Raw genomic sequence first — 16,452 nt, 5'->3', positions numbered from 1 at the left:
CTATTGATATTCAATTTGTAAAATTTGAAGATCAAATTGCTGATATTTTTACAAAACCCCTCTGTGAAGACAGATTCTGTACCCTGAGAAAAAGTTTGGGAATGTTTAATTTAAGTTTCATTGATAATTTGTGAAAAGTTGATTCTGTTCAGTTTTGTCTCATAGGTTTGGACGAGATAAAAATGCAGGGATGATGATGGAGCTATGGTCAAGGGGGGAGGCAATGCAGAATTCAAATTTTATGGGCCCCACCAAAATTCCTTGACCCACCATGACAGTTTTGTTAGTTTTCCGTTTTGTTTGGAAAATAAAATCACAAAATCTCTTGGTTGTCTTATCAAATCTTGTTGGAAGAAGCATGTTATAAAATCAAATCTTTCCTTCTAACTAATCCCTTGATTCAAGGAAACCTCTTTTCAGTTTTTGAAAACCCCCTTGGTTAATAACCGCGCCATTAATGGTTAATAACTCCCTCCATTATCTCTCTCCACTCCACATTTATTGCACCACTAACCTCCCTCCTCCCTCACTCCGTTTCGGCCTCCCTCACCCTTTCATATTCAACTTCTCTTCTCTCCTAACCATGAAAAAGAAAACTGCTCCTAGGAAAAGTGAAAGGCTCTTATTCTCTCAAAAACAGTCTACTCCACAATCACACACTCACATTCACATTCACTCTACATCATCATCATCACCCTCACCTCCCTCAAAACAAACAGACACAATGAGAAGAAAGGTCATTGCCACAAAAACCTCCTCAAGAAAGAAGAAAGGAACGACTCCCGTGGAAGAAGAAGAAGAGTCTCATACATCACCTATTCCTTCTCCTCCACCATCACCACCGAAGAGATCAACTCCCCATGCATCCGGAAAGAGTTCTCACAAGGGCAAGGGTTTCGTGCTTCATGAAACCAGAGAACCCACTAACCTTGGTTCAATAGATTTCAAGAACAAGTTTCACAAATCTCACTCACACTTTGATCCTTCAAGGTACTACACGTGCACTTTCTTTGAGTTTCACAAAGAAGTTTTGGAGAAACGGCATCTGTGCCCCTCTTACCTAGTGAATCTCGAGTCCCTGGCCTCCAAAGGAATCAATCTCCAGCCCTTGTTTGATAGTCTCAAATGGGCACCATTGCTCCTTATTCATAAAATGGTGTACCCAGGTTTGGTGAGGTAGTTTTATGCAAATCTGAGGTTTATTGATGGTAGCCTTCATTCTTACGTGAAACGGGTTCATATCACCCTGAACTCTGAAACCATTTCTTCTGCCCTTGGATACATTGATGAAGGGCCAAAGGCTTACATGAGTCATAAATGGGATTCACATGTAGGGGTTACATACAAGCAGATTCTTCATCAAATTTGTGAAAATTTGTCTGGCCTAGATGGAACTGTTCCTACTCACAAGGCCTTGGGTCCAACTAACTCCCTGCTGCACCGCATCATAACTCACATTCTCACTCCTCAAAGTGGTTCTCACAATAAGGTAACCGTATCTGACTGTCTCATAATATTTGCTCTTGTTACTTCATCTTCCATTTCATTTAGTTATATTATGATTAGACACATGTGGGAGTCTGTGAAGAGTACAAAAAAGGCTAATCTACCTTATGGAATGTTTCTCACGTGCATTTTTGAGTACTTTAAGGTAGATCTAACCAATGAGGATGTAGAGAACAAGGTCTTTATGATCAAAGGAGGCAGGACTGTTAAAAAGGGAAAGAAATCAATGGCTTCTGATGACGACTTTAAGGGCCGCCCAGAATCCTCAAAGACGACCGGTTCCCTCAGAGAAATCCTCACAGAATTCTCCAACATGTCCGACCTCATGATTCAATTTCACAAGTCTGCTCGCAAACTTGCATATGAAAATGAGTCGGCCTGGAAGAAATGCCAAGAAAGGGTCGGTCTAATGCTTGAAAGCCTTGATGATGAAGTTGGCAGTGCTGCAGGAGCTGAGGGATCTGACTTTAATCTTTCTGATGATTAACTTTCTGGTTACTATTTGATATTGGCACAATCTGGCTCAATTTGTTATTTTGTTATGTTAGGTTGCAAACTGATAGTCGTATAACTGTGTGACACTTTGTTAAACACCTTTGGATTATGTTCTGGGTTATATTTTGCATATTATGTTTTCATGTTCAATATTTCTTGCAGGTGCCCCTTAATGCCAAAAGGGGGAGAAAAATAATCCCAAAAATTGAAACTGGAACAGGGAATGAAATTCTTTGAGAAAAGAATTCATGATCACCTCTGTTAATGATTGCTTGATAATGCATTCGGTTTATGCATTTGGTTTATGTTGGTTGATAATGCATTTGGTATACTATTTTTGATAAATGATAATGCATTTGATGTTTATCTTGGTAAAATATTGATTTATGTTGGATTTATTTTTGGCAGTTCCTTTGGTTCTTAATGATGAAAATTGCTGTGTTTGAAAAGATTAAATCATGATTGAAAAATATTTTTCCTACAAAGATTGCTCTGATTTATTGAAAAATATTTTTGAACAGCAAGTCTTTTGCCAAAAACAGATTTTGGTTGATTATGACGTAGTTTGAGCAGAAAATCAATTTATGATATCAAATGAGTTTTTGAATATCATCCAAATCTACTCATAAATCAAGCATTCAACATTTCAAAACAAATATGTTGAATAACATTACTATTTAATGCTTGATTCAAATATCACAGGTTAGTACTTCCCTTAGCAACATTAGCATATATTAAGGGGGAGCCATGTGATAACTTGAAAGGGGGAGAAATTTAAATTCAAAGGGAGTACTCCTTACTCAATCTTAAAATTTTTTTGCATTTCAATTTTAATAATGTTTGTCATCAATGGGGAGATTGATGAGTTTGGAAAACTCTAATTTAATTTTGATGATGAACAAACATTATTAATTACAGAATTATTAATTTTATTTTTATTTAACATATGTTAATTAATAATTTTGTGATGCAGGTTTTTATTTGGGCCGAAATAGAAAGAGAAATCCCAAGCCCAATAAAAATTAAATTCAGCCCTATGTAATTCTTGTTATATGATTGTTGGCTGAAAAAGGTTTTATCTATTGGGCCAGAATGAATCTCATTGCTCCAAAGCCCAACTATGTTCCATGCTTGGTAAACCAATGCTTGATCCAAATTTCATCAGGAAAGCAAATGTTATTATTGGGCCAGAAATTAAATATTGTTACAACAAAGCCCAATGTTACATTTGATGAGAGTTCCTCATGCTTGGTCCGATACATAATGAAAGAAAGCAAATTAGTTCCATGGTTTCCAACGGATTCCATTTCTTGTTAAGGGATGGACTTCAAATTTAATTTGCTAGCATTGGGAACATAAGAGAGAACTTGACTTTGATTTGATGGGAATCATTATGATTCACGCTACTCCACCTAAGGGAAGTAAAAGCAACCTTCTCTCACTTAATTTTGTTTATCTCATTAAATTGCTTTTCTTCCAACATTGTTTCTTCTCTCTCATCTCTTTCTCTCTTTCGGTCATTAACCAGAAAATAATGGTTGCCATGGAAGCAAAACTGAGCTACCGAAATGAAGGAAGAGCACGCCTAAAGACCATCATAATAATGGCAAGAAAACATATCAAAATAAAAGCATGCTATGGCTAAGATATTCACCAAATATGGTTAGATTTGGTGAAGTAATCTTGAGCTCCTCATGCTCAAAAAGGAAGAAGAAGATTCGGCCAGCAAGGAGGAGACTCTTGGAGGCGTGACTTGTCTTTGATTCTGCTCAACCACCACAGGAAGTAGCTAGAGTGGCGAAGTGATGGTAGAGGCAGAAATTGAAGCAGATGAAGTCATCATCATCATGAAGCATCAAGGGCCAGAAATCCATCTTGGAGAGCAAGCCAAGGATGGAGAGCTCGGATTGATGAAGAGTGGTGACCAAGAAAGGACTAGAGGTAATTGCATGTTGGGTTTTGTATGGTTATCTCTTCTCTCTCTATGTGGCCGAACCGGTTCTGTTTCTTGAAGAAGAAGAAGTTAAGCTTGGGTTTTGGCTTCAAGTGTGGAGGCTTCCCTCTTCTATAAAAAGAGTGAACAACCACTGTTTGGAGCAAGGAGTTAGAAGTAAGCAGTGAGAGTGCAAGGCACAGGATTCTCATAGCTACCTAAGCTTACAGATTTTCTTCTCCTTCAATGTATTCTGTTTTGTAATTTTTCTGTTTAATTTTGTCATGTCTTGAGTCTCATGGAAAAAGGCAAACAGTGAGGTTTGTATGAAAAAGTCATAGAGCGGAAAAAGGCAGAGAGTGCAAAATTAAAAGAAAAAGGCATAGATGTCTTAGAGTTCCTTTGTTCATCTATGTTGTGTTTCATGATTCTGTGGGAATCCCCTTGTAAGTTGGGTTAGCACTTTACAGCTTGTAATCAGGATTGATTATAATGAAATTCCATCATGGTTGTGATGGAGACTGGATGTAGGCTGCACTGCACTTAGCAGCTGAACCAGGATATATCTGGGTGTAACCTTCTCTCTTCTCTACCCCAACTCTGTTTCTATTGCACATGAGGTCAAACTGAAAAATATCTCGTGCCAAGAAACGAGACAAAAAGAAAAGTCTCGTGCCAAGTGACGAGATAAAAATAAAAGTCTCGTGGCTAGGGACGAGACAAAAATAAAAAAGTCTCCTGAGGTTATCTCTAAGGTCAGCAAGTGTTACTAAACAAAAAGGGGGCTAAGATTCAACCCCCCTTCTCTTAACCACTGAAACCATCAGAGAGCTTTAACAAGGTGGGATGTGGCGGGTTAGTGAGAGATGGAAGGGGCAAATGGGTAGATGATTTTTCTTATAACATTGGGAAATGCTTCGCCTTTGAGGCGGAACTATGGGTTATTAAAAAGGAATTGGAATTAGCTTGGACATTGGGCCTAAAGAAAGTGAAAGTGAAAGTGGAATGTGACTCTAAAGCTATTGTGGATATTATCAACAGTTCAAAAAATCTTTTGAGCCACCTAAACGTGCTCATTAAAGAAATCAGTAGATGGAAACGGAGAAACTGGAGAATTTTTTTTGTAAATATTTACAGAGAGGACAACAAATATACATATTGTCTGGCACGTAAAAATTTGAATCTAATCCCAAGATTCCACTTTTGAGATATATACCTCCTATGGAGGTAGTTAGTTTACTTACTGATGATGAACAAAGAGTATTTCTGCCTTGTCTTGTTAATCTGTAATTTTGTTTTTTTTTTGGACCCTCAACCCCGTTATAATACCAAAAAAAAAAAAAAGTCATAATGAGTAGTTAGAAATTAACGGTAATTAGTAGTTAATAGATAAATATTTATAAAATTAGTTCATAATATTTTTATATAACTTAATTTTTGTATCAAATAATATCACAAGTTCACAAATAATATTATTTTTAATCTCCTTTTCTCCCAGAAATTTTAATACTAACGTCTAGCAACTTTCAACACCCCTGCTTGATGTTATAGGATTATTTAGCGTGGATGATGTTTGTATCTTCAATGTAGACATGTTAGATATAGCTTGACATGTTCTATGCTTAATCCTTTAAATTCGTGATAAAAGTCAACTAATTATGCAAAAATCATCTTGGAATTTGAGAACTTGCATCCTTAATCTTTTTCATAATGTCGCGTTGTCTCGCTTGACGATAGTCTTCAGTAGTGCTTATTTGGGTAAAGTTACTCTTTAACATTTGCTTCTTGCCTCGCAAGAGTGATTACTTCTCCTTCGTGGCTTGGCTTGGATTACTTTTACTTCAGCCTACTCCTCTTTGATAAGTAGAATCCATTGTTGATCTTCTTAAGTGGTAATTCATTCACGACTCTCATTTACATATTGTTTGGTTCAACGAAAAATGAGTAGAAAGAAAATATAATAAAAATAAAATAGATAAAAAAGGATTTTTTTTCCTATTTGATTTACCAAAGAAAATGATAGAAAAAAATTTTTCAATTGTAAAAACATGATTTTTTCTCATTAAATTTTTTTTACCTCTATTGAGAAGAAAATATGAAGAAAACGTGTTTAAAAATTTTGTTTTTTAAATTTATTCTCAACTTCAACTCATTTGATATAATTATAATTTTTTTTCTATTTTCTTTACATCTAAATAACACGAGAAAATAAGGGTATTTTTAGTTTATATTTTTATTTTCTGTTTTCAATTTCAATGTTTTTTATTTTTAGAATTTTAGAAGAAAAAAAAAAGAAAAAACAATAAGTATAAATATAAATAGAAAATAAGATTAAAGTGCCTGTCCAAAAAATAAATAAAGCAATGATGTGTGCTTCCATATTGAAAAAGAGCAAATAATATTGGACCTCATGGCCATGGTGCTTCTATAATTTTTCATGCGTGGAATAATGGACCATCCCCATTATATATAATCTTTTTAAAAATGTAAATGTTAATCATGGAGACTCAAGCAAGGGTCATTGAAGCCCCTCCAATCTCTTTCCTATGATGGGTTCCTTGTGTCCACATAGCTTCCATGTATATATCCTATCATATGAAATTGGATCAAGTTGTTAATTATCCTTTTCACTGAACAGAAAGAATGGTACTATACGTGTTCAAAATCCACTTTGGCTATATACATATATTCAGTCAATATGGTCCCTACAGGAACAATTTGACTTGGTGCAAATTAAATTTGTTCAACTCTAGAGTTCAAATTTATTCTTGCAATGTAACACTATTTAAATCAAGAGTGGCTAAAAGAAGATTAATAATAAGGACATGGTTTAGATTCTATGTATCTAGGGGGAGAATAACATAACAAGCTAGGAAAAATATATTAAGAAAAAGTAAGGTCAATAAGTTCATAAATATAAAACCGGTTGTTGGGAGATGAAGCAAATGGGGTCTCTTATTTATGTGAGTGGAGTTGTTAAGAACAAACAAATAATGTCATGGCACAACATATGAACCATGAATAATATACTGTGTGGCATAAATGGAATCAAATATAACTATGAATAATGCTGCTGACCCTATGGATTATGGAATTATCTAAAAAACACTTTTGAAAGTGGGAGGATAGGGAGAGAGACAGAAAGAGAAAGGTTAAAGGCTATAGAGAATCTTCAGAATGATAAGTCCATTTTCTGTTTGCTTGTTTTTGGCTTCTTTCCATATATAATGCATGATCAAACCAAGTTGTTAGTTTGTTTGAAATTTTATCTGGTATGTAGGGAAAAGCCATTGACACTTTTTAGACCTACCTATCAGTTTGAACATAATGTGTAATTGTGAATGTTACAAGTAAATAGAATTAAGAAAGTGTTCTTATTGTATTTGATCATGTGATTATGAACATGGCTGAAAAGTGTTATATAACTTTATAATGAAAGAAATATTTTGTATATTTATTCTGTCTCATATTTTAAATATATATATATATAAGATGTAATTACCGATATTAGATTTCTAATATAAAAAGGTGAACTTATGAAGTTTATGATAATGATATTCAGAAAGTAATTGCAAATAATTTATTCCAAAGAGAGTACATAATAATGTAGACTACCTACGACATCCAGATTACTTAAGCATATCTGATCATATCCCCTCACACTATAATAATAGCAATTATTTAAGTTATATTGGTATTAATTCATCATTATATCTATTCCATAAGACCATAACCATAACTCCCACGTATGCTTTTTGCCATAAATTAAACATCAATACCCACCATCTATCTGTCACTTTCTCTTCCCATTTACTACTCCTTTTATATATTTTTATGATTCTTTTTCAAATGCTTCAGAAACATTGGAAACCAAAGGACATGGTTTTGTTTCCTCATGATCAGTGTCATAGTAACAGTGAAGAAAATGTATGTCTCCAATTCCAAAGCAGTTTATTACCAAAGGTGATCTCAGAAGCAAGCTGCTTTCACTTGTTCTTGAAAAGAAACTTGCAAGAGGGTACGCTATACTCTCTTTTACTCTCATGTCTCTACTGAACTTTTGCTTCTGTTGTGCTTCTAGTTTTTCCCTTTTCCTAATTCTTCTTGGTTTTTACATAAGTTGGAATCACTGAAGAATAAAGAAAGCAATGTAAACTCTCCCAAGTAAGCCTGCCTTTGTTGTAGAATATATCTTTGTTTATATAGAATTTGCAGAGATTATAAGGGATTTAATACTTAAATATGGACATGGTGTGCATCTTCCAAGGAATTCAATTCCTTTGCATATAAAATCAGAAGTGATTTCAGAATGATTTGATATCAGATACTAGAATTCAATGTCTTGAATCATTAACAAAACTCAGGCTAACTAGTTTTTCATAGCATGCTTCTTGCTAATTTGTTTCACTCTTTTCATTTGCAAATGATTAGGCAAGATAACAATCATTGGTTAAGGTTCAAGATTCGGTCTAGAAATAGGTCCTAACTGAAGGTGTTACTCTGTATTCTACAATCTGAATTGACTTGCATATGGAACTTGACCTTAAATTCAATCATAAACATTTGCAAACTAGGTGGTTTGGAATGTTCCATATTTAAACTTTTTTGGCCTTGGCAACTTTATCTTTGACAAATCTTAAAAAGAATTATAAGTTAAAAAATGTAAGTGGTGTTCCTGGAAACAAGAGATGCTGAAACCTTGCTTTTCAGGCATGTTCTTTTTGTAATTCACAGAGGAGGATTTATTCTCTCTCTCTCTTTTCTTTCTTTTTTTTTCTTTTTTCCCAATTAGATTATCTTGATCACATATAATTCTTTCACAGTATTAGATACCAGAATAAATAACAGAGTCAAGAATTTCCTCATTTTTGATGCAAGCTAAATATGGAGCTAAGGGATTTCATTGCTTACCAAACTGCAGGAACAAATAAATCTTCCACCACTTGCTTAAAAATTTGTTATTCTGATGATTGATTACTGCATCCATTTGTTAATTAATTTCCAACTTAAGCACTGTTAAATCATGAAAAGAAACATTGATCTTGAAGTTGAAGCCTCTGCCGAACACGAATCTGAAGTTAGCAGCCAGGTTGCATCCAGTGTCTCTATCCAAGAAGCCTCAGCAGGTCCTTACAGTGACAGCCTCGATAACTCTTTCATCAGGAATCCAATCGCAGTTCATCCTAACTGGGATGCTGCTTCACTTGACTTAACTCTCAACTTCAAGAACAATGAGTTAGGGGCAACAAGAGATTCATTAGGATTTTCATTCTCAACCACTACTAGTGAGAGCAGCAATGACCCTGCCTCTCAGACCACAGAATCCACCGCACCGCGAAGTTTCTCTTGCAATTACTGCCAGCGCAAGTTTTTCAGCTCTCAAGCTCTTGGCGGACACCAGAATGCTCACAAGAGAGAAAGGACATTGGCAAAAAGGGCCATGAGAATGGGATTTTTCTCTGAGAGATATGCAAGTCTAGCTTCTCTGCCTCTGCATGGTTCTTTCAGGTCTTTCGGAATAAAGGCGCATTCTTCGACAATGCACCATGGCTTCTCACCAACAATAATGAGGCCTGCTCCTGAGTTGAAAAGCAATGCAAGATTTGAGCAAGGATATGTTGGCCTTCCAATGTTCTCGGAGGATGATGACTCGGAACTCATGTGGCCGGGTAGTTTTCGCCAGGTCACAGATGCTGGCAAAAATAATCATCGGGAGTTCATACAGACTGGAAATCCAAATTTGAGTTTCAGTGAGGTGAGTCCACCAGAAGAGATAGAGAACTCAACACCAGATTTGACATTGAAACTTTGAGGGTGGTTATTTGGAACTGAACTAGGCTTGAGTTTGTTTTCTATATAGTGATATTCTTGTACATATGGATATGGTTATTTGTGTTCTGTTTGCATTGGTATTTTGCTTTGTATAAGAGCTCTGAGGAGGACAATTTTTGGAGCTTCCATGCTTCTCATATAAATGATGTTTTTCATTTACTGCAATTATTAAGCTTCATCTAAGTTTTCGGTTGCCACTAGTAGCATTTTGTGACATCTTTCTGACGCAATGTAACAAACACTTGGCCGACATGTTATAGTATTTTGTTGCATCAGGATTCTACATTTGCAAGCCAAAATAAAATGAAATAAAAGAAGCATTTCCAATTATGCAGGAAAAAGACAAACCCCCTGCACTTACATGATGACGTCAGGATATGTTATGCCATCTGAATTCTGAGCCATGCGCCACTCATCCCGCTTTATACGAGTCCCTCACTTTCCTTTCTCTTATGACTCTTTAGTCTTCTGCTGCACTACACACACTTGCAGTTCTTGAATCGTGCTTGTAACACATGGCATCCGCCTCTTCTTCATACGCCTATCATGTGTTCTTGAGTTTCAGAGGAGAAGACATTGGCACTGGATTCACTAGCCATCTCTACGCTGCTCTCTACACACACTTGAGTTTCAATTATTAGCCAAATTTTAATAAAAGTGCTGGACTCTAGACTTTCTCTTTAATATTTTCATTGGTTTTTTTGTGTAGGAAACTGAAGCAACTCATAGCATCGTTCTACATGATAAGGAACTTTATAAGGCCGCGGTGTGTTGGAGAGATTTAGCTTCCTCAAATATATGCCAGCTAAAGCTCCTCATTTTGGATGATATGAAAGCTCCCATTTTCAGCAATATTCCAAGTTGATTAAGAGCTTTACATTGGAGAGGTTCTCTAATGGAAACTCTACCCCTTACAGATCAACACTATGAACTTGTTGAAATTGATCTGTCTTGAAGCAACATTGTAAAACTATGGGATGGAGAAAAGGTAGAGCTCTATCGAATGTTATTACATTAACATTTACAACCAAAAAAGTAATTCTCTGATGTTCTTTGTTTTGTTCAGCTTCTAGAAAATTTGAAGTACTTAAATCTGTCATCATGCCCCAATCTGAAGCATACTCCGGATCTTTCTGGGACTCCTAATCTAGAAACACCTTGATCTAAAGGGCTGTGCAAAGCTGAACGATATTCACCATCTGTCCTACACCACAAGGGCCTTGTTGTATTGAATTTACAGAGTTGTGTCAATCTTGAAACACTTGGAGATAAAATGGAGATGAGTTCACTCAAGGAACTAGATCTATGGATGTGCAGTAGTTTGAGAAGGCTCCCAGAATTTGGGAAGTGCATGAAATGGCTCTCGATTCTTACTTTGGGTGTTACAGGCATAGAAGAGCTTAGTAGTGTTCCAAATATTGGGGTTTTATGTTGTCTCTCTAGTCTAACCTCTTTGAACAGTCTGACGACCCTCTACTACATCTTAGCCGCTTATCTTTGTTGACGTTCTTGGATTTATCGTGGAACCGATTTGTAAAGGTTCCAATAAGTATCCATGAACTTCCCCGGCTTACACGTCTGCAGCTAAATCGTTGCCATAATCTGGAGGTTTTGCCAGAACTTCCATCAAGTCCAAGAGAATTAGATGCATCATGTTGTGAATCACTAGATGCATCCTAGGTCAATGATGTTATATCAAAGATGTGCCATGTCTTTGTAGAATCAGCTAGGCAAGATGGTGAAGATGTCTTACAAGTGTTGACCATCAAGAACAAGGTAACGCTGTATCAGTTCGATTCCTATTACATGGTCAAAACACGCGATAAACTACAACCTTTAGTGATCTGCAACGGTAAAGAATTCATCAACCGGAGTTTATTTCAAGTGTTTTGTAGAGTTTCTCCGCATTTGTTCATTGTCTATTTTAGTAGCCTGTTATGCCAGGAGAATCGCTTCCAAATGTTATTTCTCGGATTATAATATCCTAGTACAGAGATTTGGAGCACGTTGGGTGTGTAAGCGAGACATTCAAGATTTCAAGAAAAGAAATGCATGAACTTGGTATCATGTGTAAATTGTCGAGGCTATAGTGAATTTTGGAGGACACGACATGTAAATGAAACGAAGTCATCACCAATATGATCAGCTACCTGACATCTATTATCTATTATATTATTAATAATTTTATAACTAAAATGTATCGTAAGTTACTCTTTTATTATAATTAAAATCAATTTTTTTCTTCTAAAATTAAAAAATTCTCCTCTTTTTCTCTTTTTTTTCTATCTCTCTTATTAATTCATTCACCCAATCTATTTTCTTACTTTCCTTTTATATCAGGAATGAGATGTTTTTGGTTACATTTCCAAGCATCTCACTTAAATGAGGAATAATAACGTTTTAGAATGTTGCTATAGATTTTGATATTTTAGTAACCGAACTCTAGCGTTTATAGCCGAGTTATAATGTTTTAGCAGAGTTATAACGGTCACATCAGCATTATTAATAGTACATTAATTTCGTTAAGTGTTAGTGAGGAATTTGATGATAGGATAACATTAATGCCATTTTAAACATTTTGGAATAAAAATAAACTAATCAAAACCATAGAGACCAAAATAGAATTCACTTCAAATGTTGTGGTCAAAAGAGTACTTTACCCAAAAAAAAAAAAAGAAGGAAACGTCATGCATTTTCCAAAAAATAGTTTTTCTGCATGACATAATGTATCAATTAATCATGAACATGATCAATTTGATCCTGGCAGGAGAACTAATAATTCATTGTTGATGCCAATTTATATTCTGGTGTAATGTGCAAAGTTGGTTTATTAGCTAGTAGAGATGAGCTTAACTTGATGGGGATCCCATGTTAGTGTTACTCGTTACTTAATTTTTGATGTCTTTCTTGCTTATGTTTTTGTAATTAAGAGGTTTATTTGTGTTGATATATATGCGACTTGTAAGGTATCAAATTGAACATGTAACAAAATGAACCCCCAAAAGACGTGTAACAAACTTTGATACAATTGAACATGTCGATCATTTCTTCCAACTCCCAAGATATCAAATCTGTCGAACCATCTTGAGCATTAAACATGTGATCATCCTCAAAACTACACAAACACAAACATTAAGCTAGTATCACTTGAAGAATAGAAAATACTGTCTGAATAATAGTGAGAATAAGCAGAAAAATTCCAGCAATGGAAGCTACTGTCTTCCATGGAGTGTTACAGTAATCACGCCTCAAAGTCGCAACTTTTCTGTTCCAAGGGTGATTACAGAAAGCATTCAACTCTTCACAAATACGAAGATATTGCGTATTAATATTTGGATGCACAACATTCACTCCAAGACCATTAAACATTTCAGCCACTGCATTGCTATCACCTATCCAATTCTCAATTATTCCATTCTTTACGAAGAAATCTACATCTTTTTCTGTGTTGATAAGGAAATCAAAGACTGCAGCATAGTCAGTGAGATAGGATTCATGAATATAGTGGCATTGTTCAAAAGCTAACAAATTTCGCAAAATAACTTCAGTGCTGTCCATCACTCTAATGAATGGGATTTTCAAAGTATGACCTGAAAGTTCCAAGTCTAGTAAGCATTGACTAGTTTTGTGTACTTCAAACTTCACTCCAGCTTCGTTCAACTCAGTTGTGTTAGGATTTGGTTGAATTAGTCCCACATTGCTTAGGATAGCAAATGGAGTGGGTGGCCTAGGCTATAAATATGAGGCTAAGTTCTCCATTTGTTTTTGCACCAGTCAGAAACACTTTAAGCTTGTATCTGATTTTTCTTTTCCTCTGTACTCTTTGATTAGAGAGTGTTGTGAGGTGTAGTTAGATATTTGCTTTGAAAGAGTGTGGGTGTACTGGGGTGCCGGTGAGAGAAAGAAGTCTATGTGTTGTAACAATTTTCACATAGTGATATTCTCTGGTTGTCATTTGACAACGGCCGTGGTTTTTTCTCCGGTAATTGGAGTTTCCACGTTAAATTCTTGTGTTGTGATTGTGTCTATTTTATTTCTCTGTCAAAGGTGTTTTCTCAAGGGGGAATTGTGTCTTATTCCCAACAAGTGGTATCAGAGCTTCGGTTCGGTGGGATTTATTCTTAGTATGCTCTGTGGTTGCAGCCTAGTCTGACCTTCCACATCAGAAAAGAATTTTGTCCTGTGGCTTGAGGTTGATCTTTGGTTGCTGTTGTTGTTGCTGGAAGGCAGTGTGACTCTGTGAGAGTGCAGTTTGGAAAAGGTTCTGGCTAAGGAAAGACTTGGTATTTAAGTGTGTCCATTGTGACCCACCTCTCTTTCCTGGGGACCCTTCCTAGTGCACGGTCTACAGTTGAGTTATAATATTCCAGTATACGGTTGCAACAATGTCAGGATATTCAAGTGCTGTGAAGCTTGAAATAGAGAAATTTGATGGAAGAATCAATTTTGGCTTGTGGCAAGTACAAGTCAAGGATGTGTTGATACAATCAGGTTTGCACAAGGCGTTGAAGGAGAAGATCTCTGGTTGCTCTCTCTATGAGAGAAGATGATGTTCTCTAGAAGACAAGAAGTATCCTCATGGTATTACCGCACTGCCATGGATAAGGATGAGTTGTGGCAATCAGGTCCACAATTGCACACGGGCATTGGTTGGCGTTGAGATGCAAGGTGTGTGGCGGAGTTAGGTCGATGGCTGAAGAACTTCCAGGAAAAGCCAATTTGGAAGTTGCACCATGAATTTTCAGCAAGGTTTCGATCTGTACCAAGGCGAAATTCTTGGAGTGGTCTAATTCCAAGTGAGTATACTTTCATGGTGGAGTATGATAGTTCTCTGAACTATGATTGTCGGTATAGACAATGGCAGCAAAGAATTGTCGGTGTTGACAATGGAAGCTGAAGATGTGTGACTATTTCAATCAAGGTGGAGATTGTTAGGATTTGGTTGAATTAGTCCCACATTGCTTAGGATAGCAAATGGAGTGGGTGGCCTAGGCTATAAATATGAGGCTAAGTTCTCCATTTGTTTTTGCACCAGTCAGAAACACTTTAAGCTTGTATCTGATTTTTCTTTTCCTCTGTACTCTTTGATTAGAGAGTGTTGTGAGGTGTAGTTAGATATTTGCTTTGAAAGAGTGTGGGTGTACTGGGGTGCCGGTGAGAGAAAGAAGTCTATGTGTTGTAACAATTTTCACATAGTGATATTCTCTGGTTGTCATTTGACAACGGCCGTGGTTTTTTCTCCGGTAATTGGAGTTTCCACGTTAAATTCTTGTGTTGTGATTGTGTCTATTTTATTTCTCTGTCAAAGGTGTTTTCTCAAGGGGGAATTGTGTCTTATTCCCAACAAGTTGCACTATAAAGTTGTGTTAACTTCGCTTCTCTTGAGCATCCAGAGGTTGATGGTTGCAATAAGTGAGAGGATCTCAACAGAGACTTTCTTGTTAGATCTGTGAAATGAGCTATTCTACCAACATCAACTAAGGTTAGCTCATCATTATTATTGTCGCAAGGAACTATTCTACTAGGAACAATATAACGAAGAGCAAGCCTTAATAATGAAGGATGGCTTTCGCGGCCGCCACTATTTAAGGTAGAAGGAAAAGCTAGATTGTAAAGCTTCTCAAGAACAAAGAAAGGGACTTGATTCTCAAGCATCAACAAATCATATCTTATATAAGTCCCTAACCGTGGTGACAGAAAAATGTCATCACTATAAGGCAACTTGAAATGGTGCCTAAGTAAAAACTCTAATATGAAGCAGCAGTCTACTAATATTACCATAACATGTTCTTCCTCACTAAGCTTGATTTCATCTGAGTAACAACCACGAACCTTTGCCTCCAGCTCTTGCACGCAACTCACGAAACTTTTCAAGTTCTTTTTCTCGGATCTTTCAATGAATTCTCTGCAACATGTTCTTTTAAGGCCTTCCATCTTTAGCAACTTTGGATCCCCATGGTGAAAAGGACCAATTGAAACAACTTTTGGAGTGTATGCATCTTCTTTAAACTTGCGGATCTCATGAGGCACCCTGTAGATGCAGCATTCATCTGTAAGGAGAGGCTGTGCTTCCTTTAATATTGCATTAATCTTGATTAAAACATCATTAGGATTCTCACCTTCCATCTGTATGTACAAGTAGAAACACAAAAGGAAACCAATTATCAATTATATTATGTAATAGAAATAAAAATAATTACTTTTTACACCTAGTTTAGTAATAATGCTAGTATAAAGAATGAATTTATTTGGATTACTAATGAAAAGAAAAACATATATAGAATGAAATGCAGATGAAAATTAAAAGGAATACATTAGGCCACTAACAAAACCGCACCAGATCAATTGCTGAAAGAGCTAATCCTGAATCAAGGAGCAATTGATTGATAATGGTGGCCATCACTAGGATTCTTCAGATATTAATATTATGGCGGAGACTTTTATTGGTTTTCGAGCTAAATAATTAAAGAAGACTTACCATGACTTAAAGAGCAACTTGTTACGGTAATATTATTATTAATACTACAAACTCTGACTTAATGCCTACTAATTATTATTATTTGCCAGTTTTTCTGTCCAATTCATATGCAGAGGAAGCTGCTAGCTAAGTATCCTAAGCTTGTGCATTGAAAGTGCTTTCTCTGGATTCGAATTGCATATTCACATGTTCCATCAACTTGAACTGT

At 36.0% G+C, this 16,452-nt stretch overlaps 2 protein-coding genes across 6 annotated transcripts; one reads left to right on the top strand and one right to left on the bottom strand.

The window, feature by feature from the left end:
* The first annotated feature begins 7,484 nt into the window (after nt 1-7,484).
* LOC112766039 (zinc finger protein 4) lies at nt 7,485-11,962 on the top strand. Of its 5 annotated transcripts, XR_011875016.1 has the most exons (5): nt 7,599-7,952; nt 8,055-8,098; nt 8,856-9,689; nt 10,102-10,754; nt 10,833-11,962. XR_011875016.1 is itself a non-coding variant. In XM_025811888.3 (3 exons), the coding sequence occupies exon 3, from the start codon at nt 8,958-8,960 to the stop codon at nt 9,744-9,746; it is 789 nt and encodes a 262-aa protein (XP_025667673.1). In that variant the 5' UTR covers nt 7,602-7,952; nt 8,055-8,098; nt 8,856-8,957; the 3' UTR covers nt 9,747-9,931. The 5 variants fall into 5 exon arrangements, 3 of the variants coding, with proteins under 3 accessions (XP_025667672.1, XP_072078602.1, XP_025667673.1); XR_011875015.1 differs by lacking the exon at nt 8,055-8,098 and having other exon boundaries at nt 7,664-7,952; XM_025811888.3 differs by lacking the exons at nt 10,102-10,754; nt 10,833-11,962 and having other exon boundaries at nt 7,602-7,952; nt 8,856-9,931.
* An 812-nt stretch (nt 11,963-12,774) lies between these two features.
* Nucleotides 12,775-16,240, bottom strand: LOC112762914 (UPF0481 protein At3g47200-like). The gene is made up of 3 exons (XM_072221723.1): nt 16,104-16,240; nt 15,119-15,892; nt 12,775-13,465 (listed from the first exon to the last, which is right to left on the bottom strand). Exons 1-3 carry the CDS (start codon nt 16,164-16,166, stop codon nt 12,899-12,901), a joined length of 1,404 nt encoding a protein of 467 aa, XP_072077824.1. The 5' UTR covers nt 16,167-16,240; the 3' UTR covers nt 12,775-12,898.
* Nucleotides 16,241-16,452: the final 212 nt, after the last annotated feature.

This window comes from Arachis hypogaea, chromosome 17 (genome assembly GCF_003086295.3).
Source record: "Arachis hypogaea cultivar Tifrunner chromosome 17, arahy.Tifrunner.gnm2.J5K5, whole genome shotgun sequence".
Lineage (NCBI taxonomy): Eukaryota > Viridiplantae > Streptophyta > Magnoliopsida > Fabales > Fabaceae > Arachis > Arachis hypogaea.
Note: the sequence above shows the minus strand (reverse complement) of the source record. Positions and strands in the feature narration are given on the sequence as shown.